We start from the raw sequence: 16,944 nt of genomic DNA, 5'->3' as shown, positions 1-16,944 counted from the left end.
CACTAGATACCTGTGCCCTCTGGGGCTGATATGCCCTGTCACTAGATACCTGTGCCCTCTGGGGCTGATATGCCCTGTCACTAGATACCTGTGCCCTCTGGGGCTGATATGCCCTGTCACTAGATACCTGTGCCCTCTGGGGCGGATATGCCCTCTCACTAGATACCTGTGCCCTCTGGGGCTGATATACCCTCTCACTAGATACCTGTGCCCTCTGGGCTGATATGCCCTGTCACTAGATACCTGTGCCCTCTGGGGCTGATATGCCCTGTCACTAGATACCTGTGCCCTCTGGGGCGGATATGCCCTCTCACTAGATACCTGTGCCCTCTGGGGCTGATATACCCTCTCACTAGATACCTGTGCCCTCTGGGCTGATATGCCCTGTCACTAGATACCTGTGCCCTCTGGGGCTGATATGCCCTGTCTCTAGATACCTGTGCCCTCTGGGGCTGATATGCCCTGTCACTAGATACCTGTGCCCTCTGGGGCTGATATGCCCTCTCACTAGATACCTGTGCCCTCTGGGGCGGATATGCCCTCTCACTAGATACCTGTGCCCTCTGGGACTGATATGCCCTCTATCACTAGATACCTGTGCCCTCTGGGGCTGATATGCCCTGTCTCTAGATACCTGTGCCCTCTGGGGCTGATATGCCCTGTCACTAGATACCTGTGCCCTCTGGGGCTGATATGCCCTGTCACTAGATACCTGTGCCCTCTGGGGCTGATATGCCCTGTCACTAGATACCTGTGCCCTCTGGGGCTGATATGCCCTGTCACTAGATACCTGTGCCCTCTGGGGCGGATATGCCCTCTCACTAGATACCTGTGCCCTCTGGGCTGATATGCCCTCTCACTAGATACCTGTGCCCTCTGAGCTGATATGCCCTGTCACTAGATACCTGTGCCCTCTGGGGCTGATATGCCCTGTCACTAGATACCTGTGCCCTCTGGGGCGGATATGCCCTCTCACTAGATACCTGTGCCCTCTGGGGCTGATATACCCTCTCACTAGATACCTGTGCCCTCTGGGCTGATATGCCCTGTCACTGGATACCTGTGCCCTCTGGGGCTGATATGCCCTGTCACTAGATACCTGTGCCCTCTGGGGCGGATATGCCCTCTCACTAGATACCTGTGTCCTCTGGGGCTGATATGCCCTGTCACTAGATACCTGTGCCCTCTGGGCTAATATGCCCTGTCACTAGATACCTGTGCCCTCTGGGGCTGATATGCCCTGTCACTAGATACCTGTGTCCTCTGGGGCTGATATGCCCTCTCAATAGATACCTGTGCCCTCTGGGGCTGATATGCCCTGTTACTAGATACCTGTGCCCTCTGGGGGTGAGATGCCCTGTCACTAGACACCTGTGCCCTCTGGGGCTGATATGCCCTGTCACTAGATACCTGTGTCCTCTGGGGCTGATATGCCCTGTTACTAGATACCTGTGCCCTCTGGGGCTGATATGCCCTGTCACTAGACACCTGTGCCCTCTGGGGCTGATATGCCCTCTCACTAGATACCTGTGCCCTCTGGGGCTGATATGCCCTGTCTCTAGATACCTGTGCCCTCTGGGGCTGATATGCCCTGTCACTAGATACCTGTGCCCTCTGGGGCTGATATGCCCTCTCACTAGATACCTGTGCCCTCTGGGGCTGATATGCCCTCTCACTAGATACCTGTGCCCTCTGGGACTGATATGCCCTCTATCACTAGATACCTGTGCCCTCTGGGGCTGATATGCCCTGTTACTAGATACCTGTGCCCTCTGAGGGTGAGATGCCCTGTCACTAGACACCTGTGCCCTCTGGGGCTGATATGCCCTGTCACTAGATACCTGTGCCCTCTGGGGCTGATATGCCCTCTCACTAGATACCTGTGCCCTCTGGGGCTGATATGCCCTCTCACTAGACACCTGTGCCCTGTGGGGGTGAGATGCCCTGTCACTAGACACCTGTGCCCTCTGGGGCTGATATGCCCTGTCACTAGATACCTGTGCCCTCTGGGGCTGATATGCCCTCTCACTAGATACCTGTGCCCTCTGGGAGTGAGATGCCCTGTCACTAGACACCTGTGCCCTCTGGGGCTGATATGCCCTGTCACTAGATACCTGTGCCCTCTGGGGCTGATATGCCCTGTCACTAGATACCTGTGCCCTCTGGGGCTGATATGCCCTGTCACTAGATACCTGTGCCCTCTGGGGCTGATATGCCCTGTTACTAGATACCTGTGCCCTCTGAGGGTGAGATGCCCTGTCACTAGACACCTGTGCCCTCTGGGGCTGATATGCCCTGTCACTAGATACCTGTGCCCTCTGGGGCTGATATGCCCTCTCACTAGATACCTGTGCCCTCTGGGAGTGAGATGCCCTGTCACTAGACACCTGTGCCCTCTGGGGCTGATATGCCCTGTCACTAGATACCTGTGCCCTCTGGGGCTGATATGCCCTGTCACTAGATACCTGTGCCCTCTGGGGGTGAGATGCCCTGTCACTAGATACCTGTGCCCTCTGGGGGTGAGATGCCCTGTCACTAGATACCTGTGCCCTCTGGGGCTGATATTCCCTCTCACTAGATACCTGTGCCCTCTGGGGCTGATATGCCCTCTCACTAGATACCTGTGCCCTCTGGGGGTGAGATGCCCTGTCACTAGACACCTGTGCCCTCTGGGGCTGATATGCCCTGTCACTAGATACCTGTGCCCTCTGGGGCTGATATGCCCTGTCACTAGATACCTGTGCCCTCTGAGGGTGAGATGCCCTGTCAATAGACACCTGTGCCCTCTGGGGCTGATATGCCCTGTCACTAGATACCTGTGCCCTCTGGGGCTGATATGCCCTCTCACTAGATACCTGTGCCCTCTGGGAGTGAGATGCCCTGTCACTAGACACCTGTGCCCTCTGGGGCTGATATGCCCTGTCACTAGATACCTGTGCCCTCTGGGGCTGATATGCCCTGTCACTAGATACCTGTGCCCTCTGGGGGTGAGATGCCCTGTCACTAGATACCTGTGCCCTCTGGGGCTGATATTCCCTCTCACTAGATACCTGTGCCCTCTGGGGCTGATATGCCCTCTCACTAGACACCTGTGCCCTGTGGGGGTGAGATGCCCTGTCACTAGACACCTGTGCCCTCTGGGGCTGATATGCCCTGTCACTAGATACCTGTGCCCTCTAGGGCTGATATGCCCTGTTACTAGATACCTGTGCCCTCTGAGGGTGAGATGCCCTGTCACTAGACACCTGTGCCCTCTGGGGCTGATATGCCCTGTCATTAGATACCTGTGCCCTCTGGGGCTGATATGCCCTCTCACTAGATACCTGTGCCCTCTGGGAGTGAGATGCCCTGTCACTAGACACCTGTGCCCTCTGGGGCTGATATGCCCTGTCACTAGATACCTGTGCCCTCTGGGGCTGATATGCCCTGTCACTAGATACCTGTGCCCTCTGGGGGTGAGATGCCCTGTCACTAGATACCTGTGCCCTCTGGGGCTGATATTCCCTCTCACTAGATACCTGTGCCCTCTGGGGCTGATATGCCCTCTCACTAGATACCTGTGCCCTCTGGGGGTGAGATGCCCTGTCACTAGACACCTGTGCCCTCTGGGGCTGATATGCCCTGTCACTAGATACCTGTGCCCTCTGGGGCTGATATGCCCTCTCACTAGATACCTGTGCCCTCTGGGGCTGATATGCCCTCTCACTAGATACCTGTGCCCTCTGGGGGTGAGATGCCCTGTCACTAGACACCTGTGCCCTCTGGGGCTGATATGCCCTGTCACTAGATACCTGTGCCCTCTGGGGCTGATATGCCCTCTCACTAGATACCTGTGCCCTCTGGGGGTGAGATGCCCTGTCACTAGATACCTGTGCCCTCTGGGGGTGAGATGCCCTGTCACTAGACACCTGTGCCCTCTGGGGCTGATATGCCCTGTCACTAGATACCTGTGCCCTCTGGGGGTGAGTGCCCTCAGCCTCCGGGGTGCCAGCTCTACGCGCCCTCCTAGGTCACACATTCCCACAGCACTGCCTGTACCCGGGCCGCCCCAGCAGCTGCACCGACTGAGCATGCGCAGTCCGCTCTCCCAGCACAGGAAGCAGAAGGCAGTGTGATACCGGCGCTCTGTCAGGACACGCTGCTCCGGTGTCTCCGGTCCGTGCTGAGACTAGCGCTGCCATTCGTGCTCCGGTACACAAGAGCCATGCCTCCCACTATCCAGCACCCGGGCACCTCAGGTAATGGCAGCAGTGTGTGAGTGTGAGCTCCTGGCACAGGCTAGTGCACATGGTGCGGGTGTTATGTAATGGCACAAGTGCAGGTTCTGTCTGTGGGCACTCTGATCCCTGCTGGCACTGATGCCATGCTTGTCACATCCTGCAGTGCCAGCTTGAAGCCATAGACGTAGGACTAGTGCTGTAGGGCTGTGTTAGCCTTGGCATCTTGGTGTATGAACATCACTGACAAAAATCTACAAAACTGCAGGAAAAATGCAACATTTGGTGCAATTTTGGCTGCTGCAGGTTTACCTGTACTGTCCTATATACCACACAGTGTATGTTTGTTACAGTGGTGGCCCATGGTGATGTATTCTATGACATATAGTTACATGTTAGGAAATATTCCCTAGGCATGTACTGATCACACATTATAGAGGACCGGCCGCCTCTTCTTTAGTACCTACGTCTAGGTCTTATGTAATACCAATTGTAGAAGTTCTCTTCTTATACCTCTACAATGTGCTGTCCCTCTGTTATTCCTCCTGCACGTGTATTATATCATGTGTATATCCGCTCTAAACCCCTCTGTGTGAACAGGCCCTTAACCTATCTGTTTGACTTAGCTGACTGTTCCTATTATTTCAGTAAAACACATGTAAGTACCTGTCAGAGGCCACGTATCCCCAGGCACCTCAAAGGATTAAGAATAAATAACCTTATCAAAACCTGAACGGCAGAGAATTGTGCCTGACCCTTCTTCCTTCTCTAGGATGTGGTAGATATTGTAATGGGGTGATATATACGGCTGTATTGTATTGGGGTGATATATACGGCTGTATTGTAATGGGGTGATATATACGGCTGTATTGTAGATATTGATATATACGGCTGCAATATTGTAATAGTCAAGATATCCTCTCTGTAACCACCTTTTAGAAAATATTCACCTGCTTAATGTGTGCATACATATACCTACACTCATATCCTTAACATACTGTAGTCCTACTGTGCTATTGCAACACTGCCCTGTGCATTGGCCTTAGGACAGGGCCCCATGTAACGTAAACACTGCAATGTTTTACAGTCCTTGCATAGTGAATGGGATTATAGTGAATTCCATCCACACATTGCAGAAAATATGTGCAACAGACAGACTGTGATTTCCAAAAACATTGCGCTATTGGAAACGGCAGCATATCAGTTATACCTACGGAAATGTTGGCAGATTCCCTAGAGATATAGCTGAAGGCCCCGTTCACATGGGGGAAGAGGGGGCGGATTTTTGTGCGGAATCCACGTCATAATCCGCCCCCTCACAATGGTGGTGTATGTAGACGGCTAGCGGAAAAAAGAAACGAGCTGCCCTCTCTTCAGGCGGATTCCGTGGCTGTGACCCCCCCTTTAGTTTTAAATAGGTTTTCCAGGCTAAATAATTGATGACCTATAGTTAGGAAAGGTGATTAATTAAAGATCTGCAGGGGTCTGACACTCAAGCTGATCCGCTTTTTGAAGAGGATGGAGGATACAGCATTCGCTTGCCATGTACATTGCCCTATGTTTATACATCGCCTATGCTTGGTATTACAGCTCGGCCCATTCAGATGGGTTGTTTTCCAAGATCCATCTCTCCTGGTGTGCACCAAAATGAGCAACCTTTATTTTTCCCTTATGTAGAAAATTGGTAAAATATTCCCCCCGTGCTTTCTCTGACGTAGTTTATTGTAATGAGGGATCACTGTAATGGTGAGGCCGGCAAGAATCTGCTGACGGGTTACCTTAAAATATCCTGTAGTGAGTCTACTCCACTTTGTCAGTGCCATGTGCTGGATTGTGTCACCCATGACAGTCTCATCTGCTATTACGAAACCTACAAGTAAATCGCCCCAAGGGCCAAATAAACACTAGATGCTATAAATGTGCACATTTTAGGAACACTTCACAATATTGCACCATTCAGCTGTGTATAAAGTATTTTGTGCAAGCAAAACAAATAGTGACGAGTCATGAATCCAGTGCGGATCATTGGCTGATTTTACCTTTTGCGTGTCTTATAGTTTATTTGTTTGCCATTTACCCTAGTTTATGTGCAGCGCCGTACTGGATCCTGCAGGAAGATATCCTTAAGTGACCTCCGTGGGACTAGGCGCACTTATTTTATCACGTTTGTTTGCAGTGTTGGTAGAGAGGAGAATGCGACGTGGTAATACGACATGTGGTGAATTATGGGTCTATAATATGATTGTGGGTATAATAAAGGGGACTTTCCACTCTGATCCCCTAATGCAGTACATATGCAGGTGCAGCTCGACTGAGTGTGCATGTGTTTGGATTGGGGACTGGAAAATAAGTCTGCAGGTGACTTACCGCCTTTGAAAACCAAACAAGTGGGTATATAAAATGCAGCCTGCCCCTTCTTTCTGACATCAACGATCAGGAAGATGTTGTGACAGCCCCATACTCTTTAGATTACTTATGGGTTCCACTGATATTCATATAGTATGTATTATCACTCTAGGGTGCCGTGATGGCAAACCTGTGGCACAGGTGCTAGAGGTGGCACTCAGAGCCCTCTCTTTGGGCACCCATCTGTGGAATAGATTATACTGTGTGGGGGCCACTGTGGAATAGATTATACTGTGTGGGGGCCACTGTGGAGCAAATTATACTGTGTGGAGGCCACTGTGGAGCAGATTGTACTGTGTGGGGGCCACTGTGGAGCAGATTGTACTGTGTGGGGGCCACTGTGGAGCAAATTATACTGTGTGGGGGCCACTGTGGAGCAGATTGTACTGTGTGGGGGCCACTGTGGAGCAGATTGTACTGTGTGGCGGCCACTGTGGAGCAGATTGTACTGTGTGGGGGCCACTGTGCAGCAGATTGTACTGTGTGGGGGCCACTGCAGCAGATTGTACTGTGTGGGGGCCACTGTGGAATAGATTATACTGTGTGGGGGCCACTGTGGAGCAAATTATACTGTGTGGGGGCCACTGTGGAGCTGATTGTACTGTGTGGGGGCCACTGTGGAGATGATTGTACTGTGTGGGGGCCACTGTGCAGCAGATTGTACTGTGTGGGGGCCACTGTGCAGCAGATTGTACTGTGTGGGGGCCACTGTGCAGCAGATTGTACTGTGTGGGGGCCACTGTGCAGCAGATTGTACTGTGTGGGGTCCACTGTGCAACAGATTGTACTGTGTGGGGGCCACTGTGCAGCAGATTGTACTGTGTGGGGGCCACTGTGCAGCAGATTGTACTGTGTGGGGGCCACTGTGCAGCAGATTGTACTGTGTGGGGGCCACTGTGGAGCAGATTGTACTGTGTGGGGGCCACTGTGCAGCAGATTGTACTGTGTGGGGGCCACTGTGCAGCAGATTGTACTGTGTGGGGGCCACTGTGCAGCAGATTGTACTGTGTGGGGGCCACTGTGCAGCAGATTGTACTGTGTGGGGGCCACTGTGCAGCAGATTGTACTGTGTGGGGGCCACTGTGCAGCAGATTGTACTGTGTGGGGGCCACTGTGGAGCAGAAAGCTCTATAAAGCCCCATTCGTATGACCATATTTTGCAGGTCTGTAATTGTGTGCAATTCTGGATCCTCAGATTATTAAGGTTAAATTACTGTGTTGGCACTTTGTGATAAATTAGTGGGTTTTGGTGTTGCAGCTTGGGCACTCAGTCTCTAAAAGGTTCACCATCACTGTCCTAGAAGGAGGGAAAAGGAACATAGACTTCTGAGTCCCCATGCACATGGCGGAAAATGGGCCGGAAAGTCAAGTATTTGCATCTGCCAAGTTAATACTCGAATCCAGGAGGAGACTGCCATTCTTTTGATCGTAGTGATCTATGGTGCTAGGAGCCCGTGCTGTCTTCTGACCCTACTGTCCATACTATGTATGGTGTGGGCTAGCGAAACTGCAGATGGGCAAGGACTTAGTGTCATAGAGTACTATGCGATAAGTCCTGGTCTTTCAATGTTTAATCCGCCTGATGTACCCTGTGTACGTGGGGCCTGAAAAATCTGGTTTTATTGCTTTAGGTAAACGTGTATTATCTTCATGTTCACGGAGGACTTGACTTTCTTGAAGTTATTACTGAATCAGCGGTTTTCACAAATGCTTTTCTGTATACTGCTTTGTTGCAAGATTTGAAATAAAAATTCCTTTTTCAATATTCTAATATCTGTTTCTTGCTGTCTTTTTTTAGCCGTCGCTCAACTCAACACTCATGAAGAACTGGAATCAATCCTTCGGGAGCGGATCATGGTATTGGATGGTGGGATGGGCACCATGATCCAACAACACACTCTTACAGAAGAATGCTTCAGAGGACAAGAGTTCGTAGACCATTGCAAGCCTTTAAAAGGCAACAATGATCTTCTAAGCATCACTCAGTCAGATATAATCTACAAAATTCACAAGGTATTTCTGCATGTTTTTGACAGCAAAAATTTCACATATGAAACCTATTGTTGCACTGCACAGTCAGTCTAATCCTAATATATAAACATAGATGCGATGAAAGTAAATTTTCTCTTTACGTTACTTGTGGATGGATTATCTTAAAGGACTTGGACCAGATTTACAAGTAATCACTTATCCACAGGATAGATGAAAATGTGCTGATCAGTAGGGGAGTGTGTGCGGAGATCCTCACCATTCCCCTATTGGTGCTGCTTGTTCACATGGTGAATTCTGCCTCACAATCAGCTGCAAATTCTGTCCAGTATCTGCACCCCGTTGTTCTCAATGGGAGGAAGTGCCAGATGCTTCTTTTTTTCGGGATTTAGAAAAAAAAGTGCTGTGGATTTTGCAGCTGATTCAGTCGCAGAGTTTATAGTGTGTGACTACTATGGGTTAGACCCATTGACTCTAATTGGTGAGAAAGCCAAAGCTCTGCACAGTACTGAAACGTGGAGAGGACTGTGAGACGGAAGATTACTCAAATTCCTCTTCACTATCCGCAGTGTGAATAGTCCCTGTTAGAGATGAGCGAACACTGTTCGGATCAGCCGATCTGAACAGCACACTCCCATAGAAATGAATGGAAGCACCTGTGATGCCGGCCGCCGGCAAAGTCAGCGTCACAGGTGCTTCCGTTCATTTCTATGGGAGCGTGCTGTTCAGATCGGCTGATCCGAACAGTGTTCGCTCATCTCTAGTCCCTGTGAGTGATGCCGCAAATCACTTGGACCACTTGCAGCTCTAGTCATCTCTGTTTGATGCAAAGATGAACACCAGGCTTGGCCTTCTCCCACTGTTCCGAAAAGATTATGGTGGGACTGGATCTTATGCGTATGGGGACCTCTGAAATCTCCCTGACAGATGATGTAGGTGGAGAAAGAAGTTTTGGATATGGTGAACATAGACACCCCCTACTTTAGTTCTCTGGGGACACAAGATCCCACCACAGGTGTTGGGCAGTGTCTTTCTCTCCTCTCCTCTTTTACAATGAGGGTGTATGGGGGAGAAAAGTAATTTATCTGCCCGTTTTGCTTTAGATGGGCTAATACCTACAATAATCGTAATATCTACTCTATCCATATTGTCACCTCTAAGGTTGTGGGGCATTGACCGTAACCAGGGTCGTGCAGACCAAGCACTAACCATACAGTGTGTATATGGACTTCACCTTCCTTTCTGATTGAATGTCTCTCTCTGTAGGAGTATTTGCTTTGTGGGGCCGATATCGTGGAAACGAACACATTCAGCAGTACGAGTATTGCACAGGCAGACTATGGCCTTGAGCACATGGTAAGATTCCTGGTTATCTCTGAGTATTTGCTCACTGCGTAGCTGGAGTTAACATCATGTTCCTGATCTCAGAGTAAATTGTTACAGGAAAACAGTTTATCATCTTAGTCTAGTTGCGTTATTAAAGGCAAGTTTTAACTGTTAAAGGGGATGTCTCATGAAGACTTCCCCTGTCCATGGCCCTAGTAGGTCAGAAAATAAAAAGTTCAAAAAAATGACGGACTCCTTTCTATGAGCTGGAAGAGATAGCCAATGTGTCTGAACTGTGTCGCTTCTGGTGTTCTAGGAATTGCTTATCTTTGTCCATGTGATACAGTAATATTAGCAGAAAATAATCCCAGCTGGAATATCTAATTTTACAGATAAAATGAACCGTACATTGCTCTATGGAGAAACCCTGGGCCGTATATAATACATTGTATGTAATTGATGTCTTTGTTGCCACAGGCCTACCGCTTGAACAAAGTCTCTGCAGAGATAGCAAGAAAAGCAGCAGATGATGTAACACGTGAAACAGGTGGGAATTCAGCCATACTGTACATATAGGGTATAACCAACTCCCGATAATTGTGGAAGCAGTCCGGGGGTTTGGCACTTCTGTACCCCCTGATTTTCAGTTATATGACGCAGGCAATTTTAGAATATTTTAATTTTTTTGCTAGAAGTGTGTCTAATTGTCTGAAAAAAAGAAAAATTTATATATTTTAGTGAAGAGAATTTAAAAAAAAATCATTAAAAGGGTTCTTCCTTTACTCACTCCCTCTGGGTTGTTTTTATTTTTATTTATTTATTTTTTTATTATATAAATACACTGGACCTGGTTCTGACCCAAAGTCACTTGATCAGAATTAGGACCCAGTTTTTGGGTCACTCTCCCTCCGGATTACACAGGTAGTTACGGTAAGTATGCTATGGGGGCTTTACTATAATCTGTCAGCCCCATAACACAGGTAGGTGAGCCACCAGGGGTCAGGAGCTGACCGATCACATGACCCATGGTCACGACTAGAATGGAACCCCTAGGTCCAGCACCAAGAAACCCAGAGGAAGTATTAAAACTGTCTGGACAACCCCTTTATTAAAGGTTAATAAAATTCTCCCTCCACTAAAAATAAATTATAGTGTTTTTCGGACACACATTTTAGAAAATAAAAAAAGGTGCCTGCGTCATATTGTCAAGTCAGTAAAGTGAGATGAATGGTCTCAATGAACGTGTGACTGATAATATATAATATACTCATCATGAAAGGTTCTTTAGATCTGTCTTACCAATTTGCTGCTGCTTCTAGTGGAGTATGAGAACCTGCACGGTGGGGAGCGGGGTGAGAGGGGTCAGAAATAACGTGAAGTCCGGTACATACAGCAGAGCTGTTAGTAAATATACTCTGTAGTATGGGTATATATAACATGACTGTATGTGTATGAGCTGGATAACAGAGCTGTGTTTGTGATGTAGCAGAGCTGTTAGTAAATATACTCTGTAGTGTATATATATATATATATATATATATATATATATATATATATATATATACACACACATATATACACACACATATGAAGCATGACTGAATGTGAGCCGGATAGTAGAGCAGAGTGTGTGGTGTAGCAGAGCTGTTAGTAAATATACTCTGTAGTATGGGTATATACATAACATGACTGTATGTTTATGAGCTGGATAGCAGAGCTGGATGTAGCAGAGCTGTTAGTAAATAAACTCTGTAGTATATATATACAGTCCTATGAAAAAGTTTGGGCACCCCTATTAATCTTAATCATTTTTTGTTCTAAATATTTTGGTGTTTGCAACAGCCATTTCAGTTTGATATATCTAATAACTGATGGACACAGTAATATTTCAGGATTGAAATGAGGTTTATTGTACTAACAGAAAATGTGCAATATGCATTAAACCAAAATTTGACCGGTGCAAAAGTATGGGCACCCTTATCATTTTATTGATTTGAATTCCCCTAACTACTTTTTACTGACTTACTGAAGCACAAAATTGGTTTTGTAACCTCAGTGAGCTTTGAACTTCATAGCCAGATGTATCCAATCATAAGAAAAGGTATTTAAGGTGGCCAATTGCAAGTTGATCTCCTATTTGAATCTCCTCTGAAGAGTGGCATCATGGGCTACTCAAAACAACTCTCAAATGATCTGAAAACAAAGATTGTTCAACATAGTTGTTCAGGGGAAGGATATAAAAAGTTGTCTCAGAGATTTAACCTGTCAGTTTCCACTGTGAGGAACATAGTAAGGAAATGGAAGACCACAGGGACAGTTCTTGTTAAGCCCAGAAGTGGCAGGCCAAGAAAAATATCAGAAAGGCAGAGAAGAAGAATGGTGAGAACAGTCAAGGACAATCCACAGACCACCTCCAAAGAGCTGCAGCATCATCTTGCTGCAGATGGTGTCACTGTGCATCGGTCAACTATACAGCGCACTTTGCACAAATAGAAGCTGCATGGGAGAGTGATGAGAAAGAAGCCGTTTCTGCACGTACGCCACAAACAGAGTTGCCTGAGGTATGAAAAAGCACATTTGGACAAGGCAGCTTCATTTTGGAAACAAAAATTGAGTTGTTTGGTTATAAAAAAAGGCGTTATGCATGGCGTCCAAAAAGAAACAGCATTCCAAAAAAAACACATGCTACCCACTGTAAAATTTGGTGGAGGTTCCATCATGCTTTGGGGCTGTGTGGCCAATGCCGGCATCGGGAATCTTGTTAAAGTTGAGAGTCGCATGGATTCCACTCAGTATCAGCAGATTCTTGAGAATAATGTTCAAGAATCAGTGACGAAGTTGAAGTTACGCCGGGGATGGATATTTCAGCAAGACAATGATCCAAAACACCGCTCCAAATCCTCAGGCATTCATGCAGAGGAACAATTACAATGTTCTGGAATGGCCATCCCAGTCCCCAGACCTGAATATCATTGAACATCTGTGGGATGATTTGAAGCGGGCTGTCCATGCTCGGCGACCATCTAACTTAACTGAACTTGAATTGTTTGTCCAAAATACCTTTATCCAGGATCCAGGAACTGATTAAAAGCTACAGGAAGCGACTAGAGGCTGTTATCTTTGCAAAAGGAGGATCTACTAAATATTAATGTCACTTTTCTGTTGAAGTGCCCATACTTTTGCACCGATCAAATTTTGGTTTAATGCATATTGCACATTTTCTGTTAGTACAATAAACCTCATTTCAATCCTGAAATATTACTGTGTCCATCAGTTATTAGATATATCAAACTGAAATGGCTGTTGCAAATACCAAAATATTTAGAACTAAAAATGATTAAGATTAATAGGGGTGCCCAAACTTTTTCATAGGACTGTATATACAAAGCATGACTGAATGTGAGCCGGATAGTAGAGCTGTGTGTGTGGTGTAGCAGAGCCATCATTAGTAAATATGTATATGTAGTATGACTGTACATGTGTGAGCTGGATAGCAGAGCTGAGTGTGTGGTGTAGCAGAGCTGTTAGTAAATATACCGTATTTTTCGGACTATAAGACGCACCCAGGTTTTAGAGGAGAAAAATAGGGAAAAAAAAAATTTCAGGCAAAAAATGGTAAAATATTTAATATATGGGAGTTGTAGTTTTGGAACAGCTGCAAGGCCACATTGACAGGTGACCCTGCAGCTGTACGGGGATGTATAGGGCGTTTTTTTTTGTGGGGCCAGGTGTACTTTTTAGATATACCATTTTGGGAAATGTTTATTGCTTAGATCACCTTTTATTTAATTCAGAGGCAAAACAGAGAGAAAAACCCGGCAGTTTAGCACTTTTGATTTTGACGTTCACTGTACATAAAAATATTAGTAGACCGGGCATTTTCAGACACAGGGATACCTAATGTGTATGTTTCACAGTAATGTTATATTTTTATATGTATTCTAGGGAAAGGAGGTGAACTTTTATTTATTTTATTTTTTATTATATTTTTTTTTAAGTGTTTTTTTTTTGTTTTTTTTTACTATTTTATTATCCCCCGCCTAGGGGGCTTGAACCTGCAATCATTTGATTGCAAGTCCCATAGACGGCAATACAAGTGTATTGCCGTCTATGGGAGATTCTATACATTACTATCGCGGAGGGTCATAGACCAGCCGCGATAGTAATATATATCTATGACAAGCCTCAGAGCCTTCATTAGGCTCCCGGCTGTCATCGGAACAGGTCGGCTCCTGCGGCCTCGCCATGCAGGAGCCGGCCTGCATCACTAAAGGTATGGGGCCGGTGGGGGGGGCTAACTGACTGCCGGGACCTGTGGAGGAGGAGTGGATTTGCAGCATGGCCGCGCTACTGCCACCGCTGGTTTTCTTCAGCGGCAGTAGCGCGGCAATCTGCAGGCCCCGGCAGCTAAGACACTCCCCGGCATCCGCCGGTCTATTACAGCAGATGCCAGGGACTGTCTTAGCTGCCGGGGCCTGCAGATTGCCGCGCTACTGCCGCTGAAGAAAACCAGCGGTGGCAGTAGCGCGGCCATGCTGCAAACCCACTCCTCCACCCACATTCAGACTATAAGACGCACCCTCATTTTCCTCCGAAATTTGGGGGAAAAAAAGTGCGTCTTATAGTCCGAAAAATACGGTACTCTGTAGTATGTGTATACGAAACATGACTGAATATGAGTTGCATAGCAGAGCTGCGTGTGTGGTATAACGGAGCTGTACATGTATATAATTAATAATAAGTTGTGACCAGTATAACATATATAGCACTTTCTTTCATTCAGGAATAAAGAGATTTGTGGCAGGGGCTATGGGACCAACTAATAAGACACTGTCTGTCTCCCCTTCTGTTGAGAGGCCGGACTACAGAAACATCAGTAAGTTTTGTGATTGTCTTACTAGGTATGTTTGGTCGTGATCGCCTTTCATTCCCAATACAGTGGTGGTCACTTAATGTTCGTCACAGTTTTCGCCATTTCTAATTGTAGGATCATTAAACAGATGTAAAACAAAGTGATATGACTGTACCTTTAAGAGGACCGCTCCTGGCTCCTGACGTGTCTATTTTAGTAAATACTTGTATTCACCAGAAATCTCAATTCTAGAGCGTTCTCTATAACTGTACATTACACCGATCCTCTGTTTTTCAATCTAGAAAATGTATGAAGAAATTGACAACTGGGTGTTGCCCTTTCAAATGGGTGTGTCCTATCAGAGTCTGATACAATATTCACTTGATCGGACAGTGTCAGACTATAAAGAGATACTTCTGCCCTCGCCCCCAAAGCGCCCAGTTGTCAATTTATTTAAAAATTACCAAGAGGAATAACAGAGGTAAAGTACAACATCGAGGTCTAAGAAAAGATGATTGGGAATGGTTCTTGTTATAGTATAGGAAGTACAATGATATCCTATAGCAGACATGTCGGGAGGGGTGCGGGCTCATCTCTGGCTTACACTGATTCCTTCTATATTTGCGGGTAGATAAGTTGTCCTTGTTTTTTGTTGCGCTCGTCTTCTGCCATGTGTCTGATACAGACTTATGTATTGCTTTTGTTTTCCAGCATTTGATGAATTAGTGGAGGCCTATGCTGAACAGGCAAAAGGTCTGTTGGATGGTGGGGTGGACCTTTTACTGGTGGAAACGATTTTTGATACTGCTAATGCCAAGGTAAGTGTCTAATATTCTTATAAATAACATAAGGGAGGAATTTTTCTCTTGAAATTCCTAAAAATGGGTGTCCAAGATTAAAAAGCACCAAAATGGAATACCTCATCTCACTAGATTTGGTGTAACAGATCATCTCCATTAAAATCTAAGAAGACTTTTCACCAGATCTTTACATTGCAGATAGAATGTCTTCTCTAGGCCCCCACTGTTCCTGAGCAATAAGTGCTGTTAGTTCTGTTGTCTGTTATGCCATGTAAACGCTATCCTGTCAGGAGGGTGGTGTCAGGCAGGAGCAGGCAAGGGATGTGATTGGAGCTCTCATAGTACAGAGTCCAAATTGCATATCGGGCATTAAAACTAACAGCATTGATTGCTCAGGAATGGTGGGGTCTATTGAAAAAAAATTCCAACTGTGCTGTGCCTGAGCTGCTGTACCATAAAAGCCATATTTTACAGAAACGGCCGAGTGCTGCACATTGTGGTCATACACGTGAGGAGAGAGGGGGCACTTATGGTCTCTGTGCATACCCACTGATATTACAAAGCCATATTCAGCTATATTATCAGAATATAATGGGGCTTATTCTTCCTTTTCTTCTCCACTTCTCGTTTTGTAACCAATCTCTTGACTGAATCATATTATAAAGAAAATCTGCTTTACCTGATAGGATTTGGCAATGTGTACAAAACAGGACTGTATATACCCATCATAACCCTACTACTATTCTGCTTGCTATCATTATATACAACCTCCCTGCTTAAAGGATTCTTTACTACATGATCTTCCAAGTGGTCATAGAGCTCTCGCCCCTGTGTAATTGACCATTTCAGCATTAGAGGTTTCTTCACTGTTTCCATATGCAGTAAATCGGCCAAGTAGATGGATGAACCCGATGCACTATCTGAGCCGAGTACATGAGAATGATGCAACCTGTACAATGTACACCTCCTTCTACGTGGTCTAATACCTCATCTGCTGGCGCTATCTAGATTGCACGAGAGCACTAGGTGAAATGGCCATATAGTGGTGTGGTTTTTTTTCCTTGAATCCAGTTACTATACACTGATATACAATCTCCAGTAAGTGACAGTGGGACATAATGTCCCTGCTCACTGGATAAATCTGCGGCTTTAGGACTCTACTTTCTTCTTATTTTGACCTCTTATCATAAAATAAACTTTCTTATAGTGAAGTGTGTGTACTGTTCTGCAATACATTTATTATTAATGTTATTATTATTATTTTATTATTTTATATCTATTTGTGTGTCTGTTTGACTCAATAGAACTAACATTAATAAAGAGACTATATGGAGTGCAGTGTATGTATGTGTGA

General features: G+C 46.3%; 1 protein-coding gene across 1 annotated transcript in view; it reads left to right on the top strand.

Annotated features, from left to right (window-relative positions):
* The first annotated feature begins 4,121 nt into the window (after positions 1-4,121).
* Positions 4,122-16,944, top strand: part of MTR (5-methyltetrahydrofolate-homocysteine methyltransferase) — a 40,010-nt gene continuing 27,187 nt past the window's right edge. The window contains exons 1-6 of the mRNA XM_075267391.1: positions 4,122-4,238; positions 8,422-8,636; positions 9,879-9,968; positions 10,416-10,485; positions 14,722-14,814; positions 15,502-15,608. Coding sequence (XP_075123492.1) covers positions 4,205-4,238; positions 8,422-8,636; positions 9,879-9,968; positions 10,416-10,485; positions 14,722-14,814; positions 15,502-15,608 — 609 coding nt within the window. The 5' untranslated portion in view covers positions 4,122-4,204. The remainder of the gene's footprint in view (positions 4,239-8,421; positions 8,637-9,878; positions 9,969-10,415; positions 10,486-14,721; positions 14,815-15,501; positions 15,609-16,944) is intronic.

Source organism: Leptodactylus fuscus, chromosome 3 (genome assembly GCF_031893055.1).
Source record: "Leptodactylus fuscus isolate aLepFus1 chromosome 3, aLepFus1.hap2, whole genome shotgun sequence".
In the NCBI taxonomy this organism is placed as follows: domain Eukaryota; kingdom Metazoa; phylum Chordata; class Amphibia; order Anura; family Leptodactylidae; genus Leptodactylus; species Leptodactylus fuscus.
This window is presented reverse-complemented; position numbering and strand designations above follow the sequence as displayed.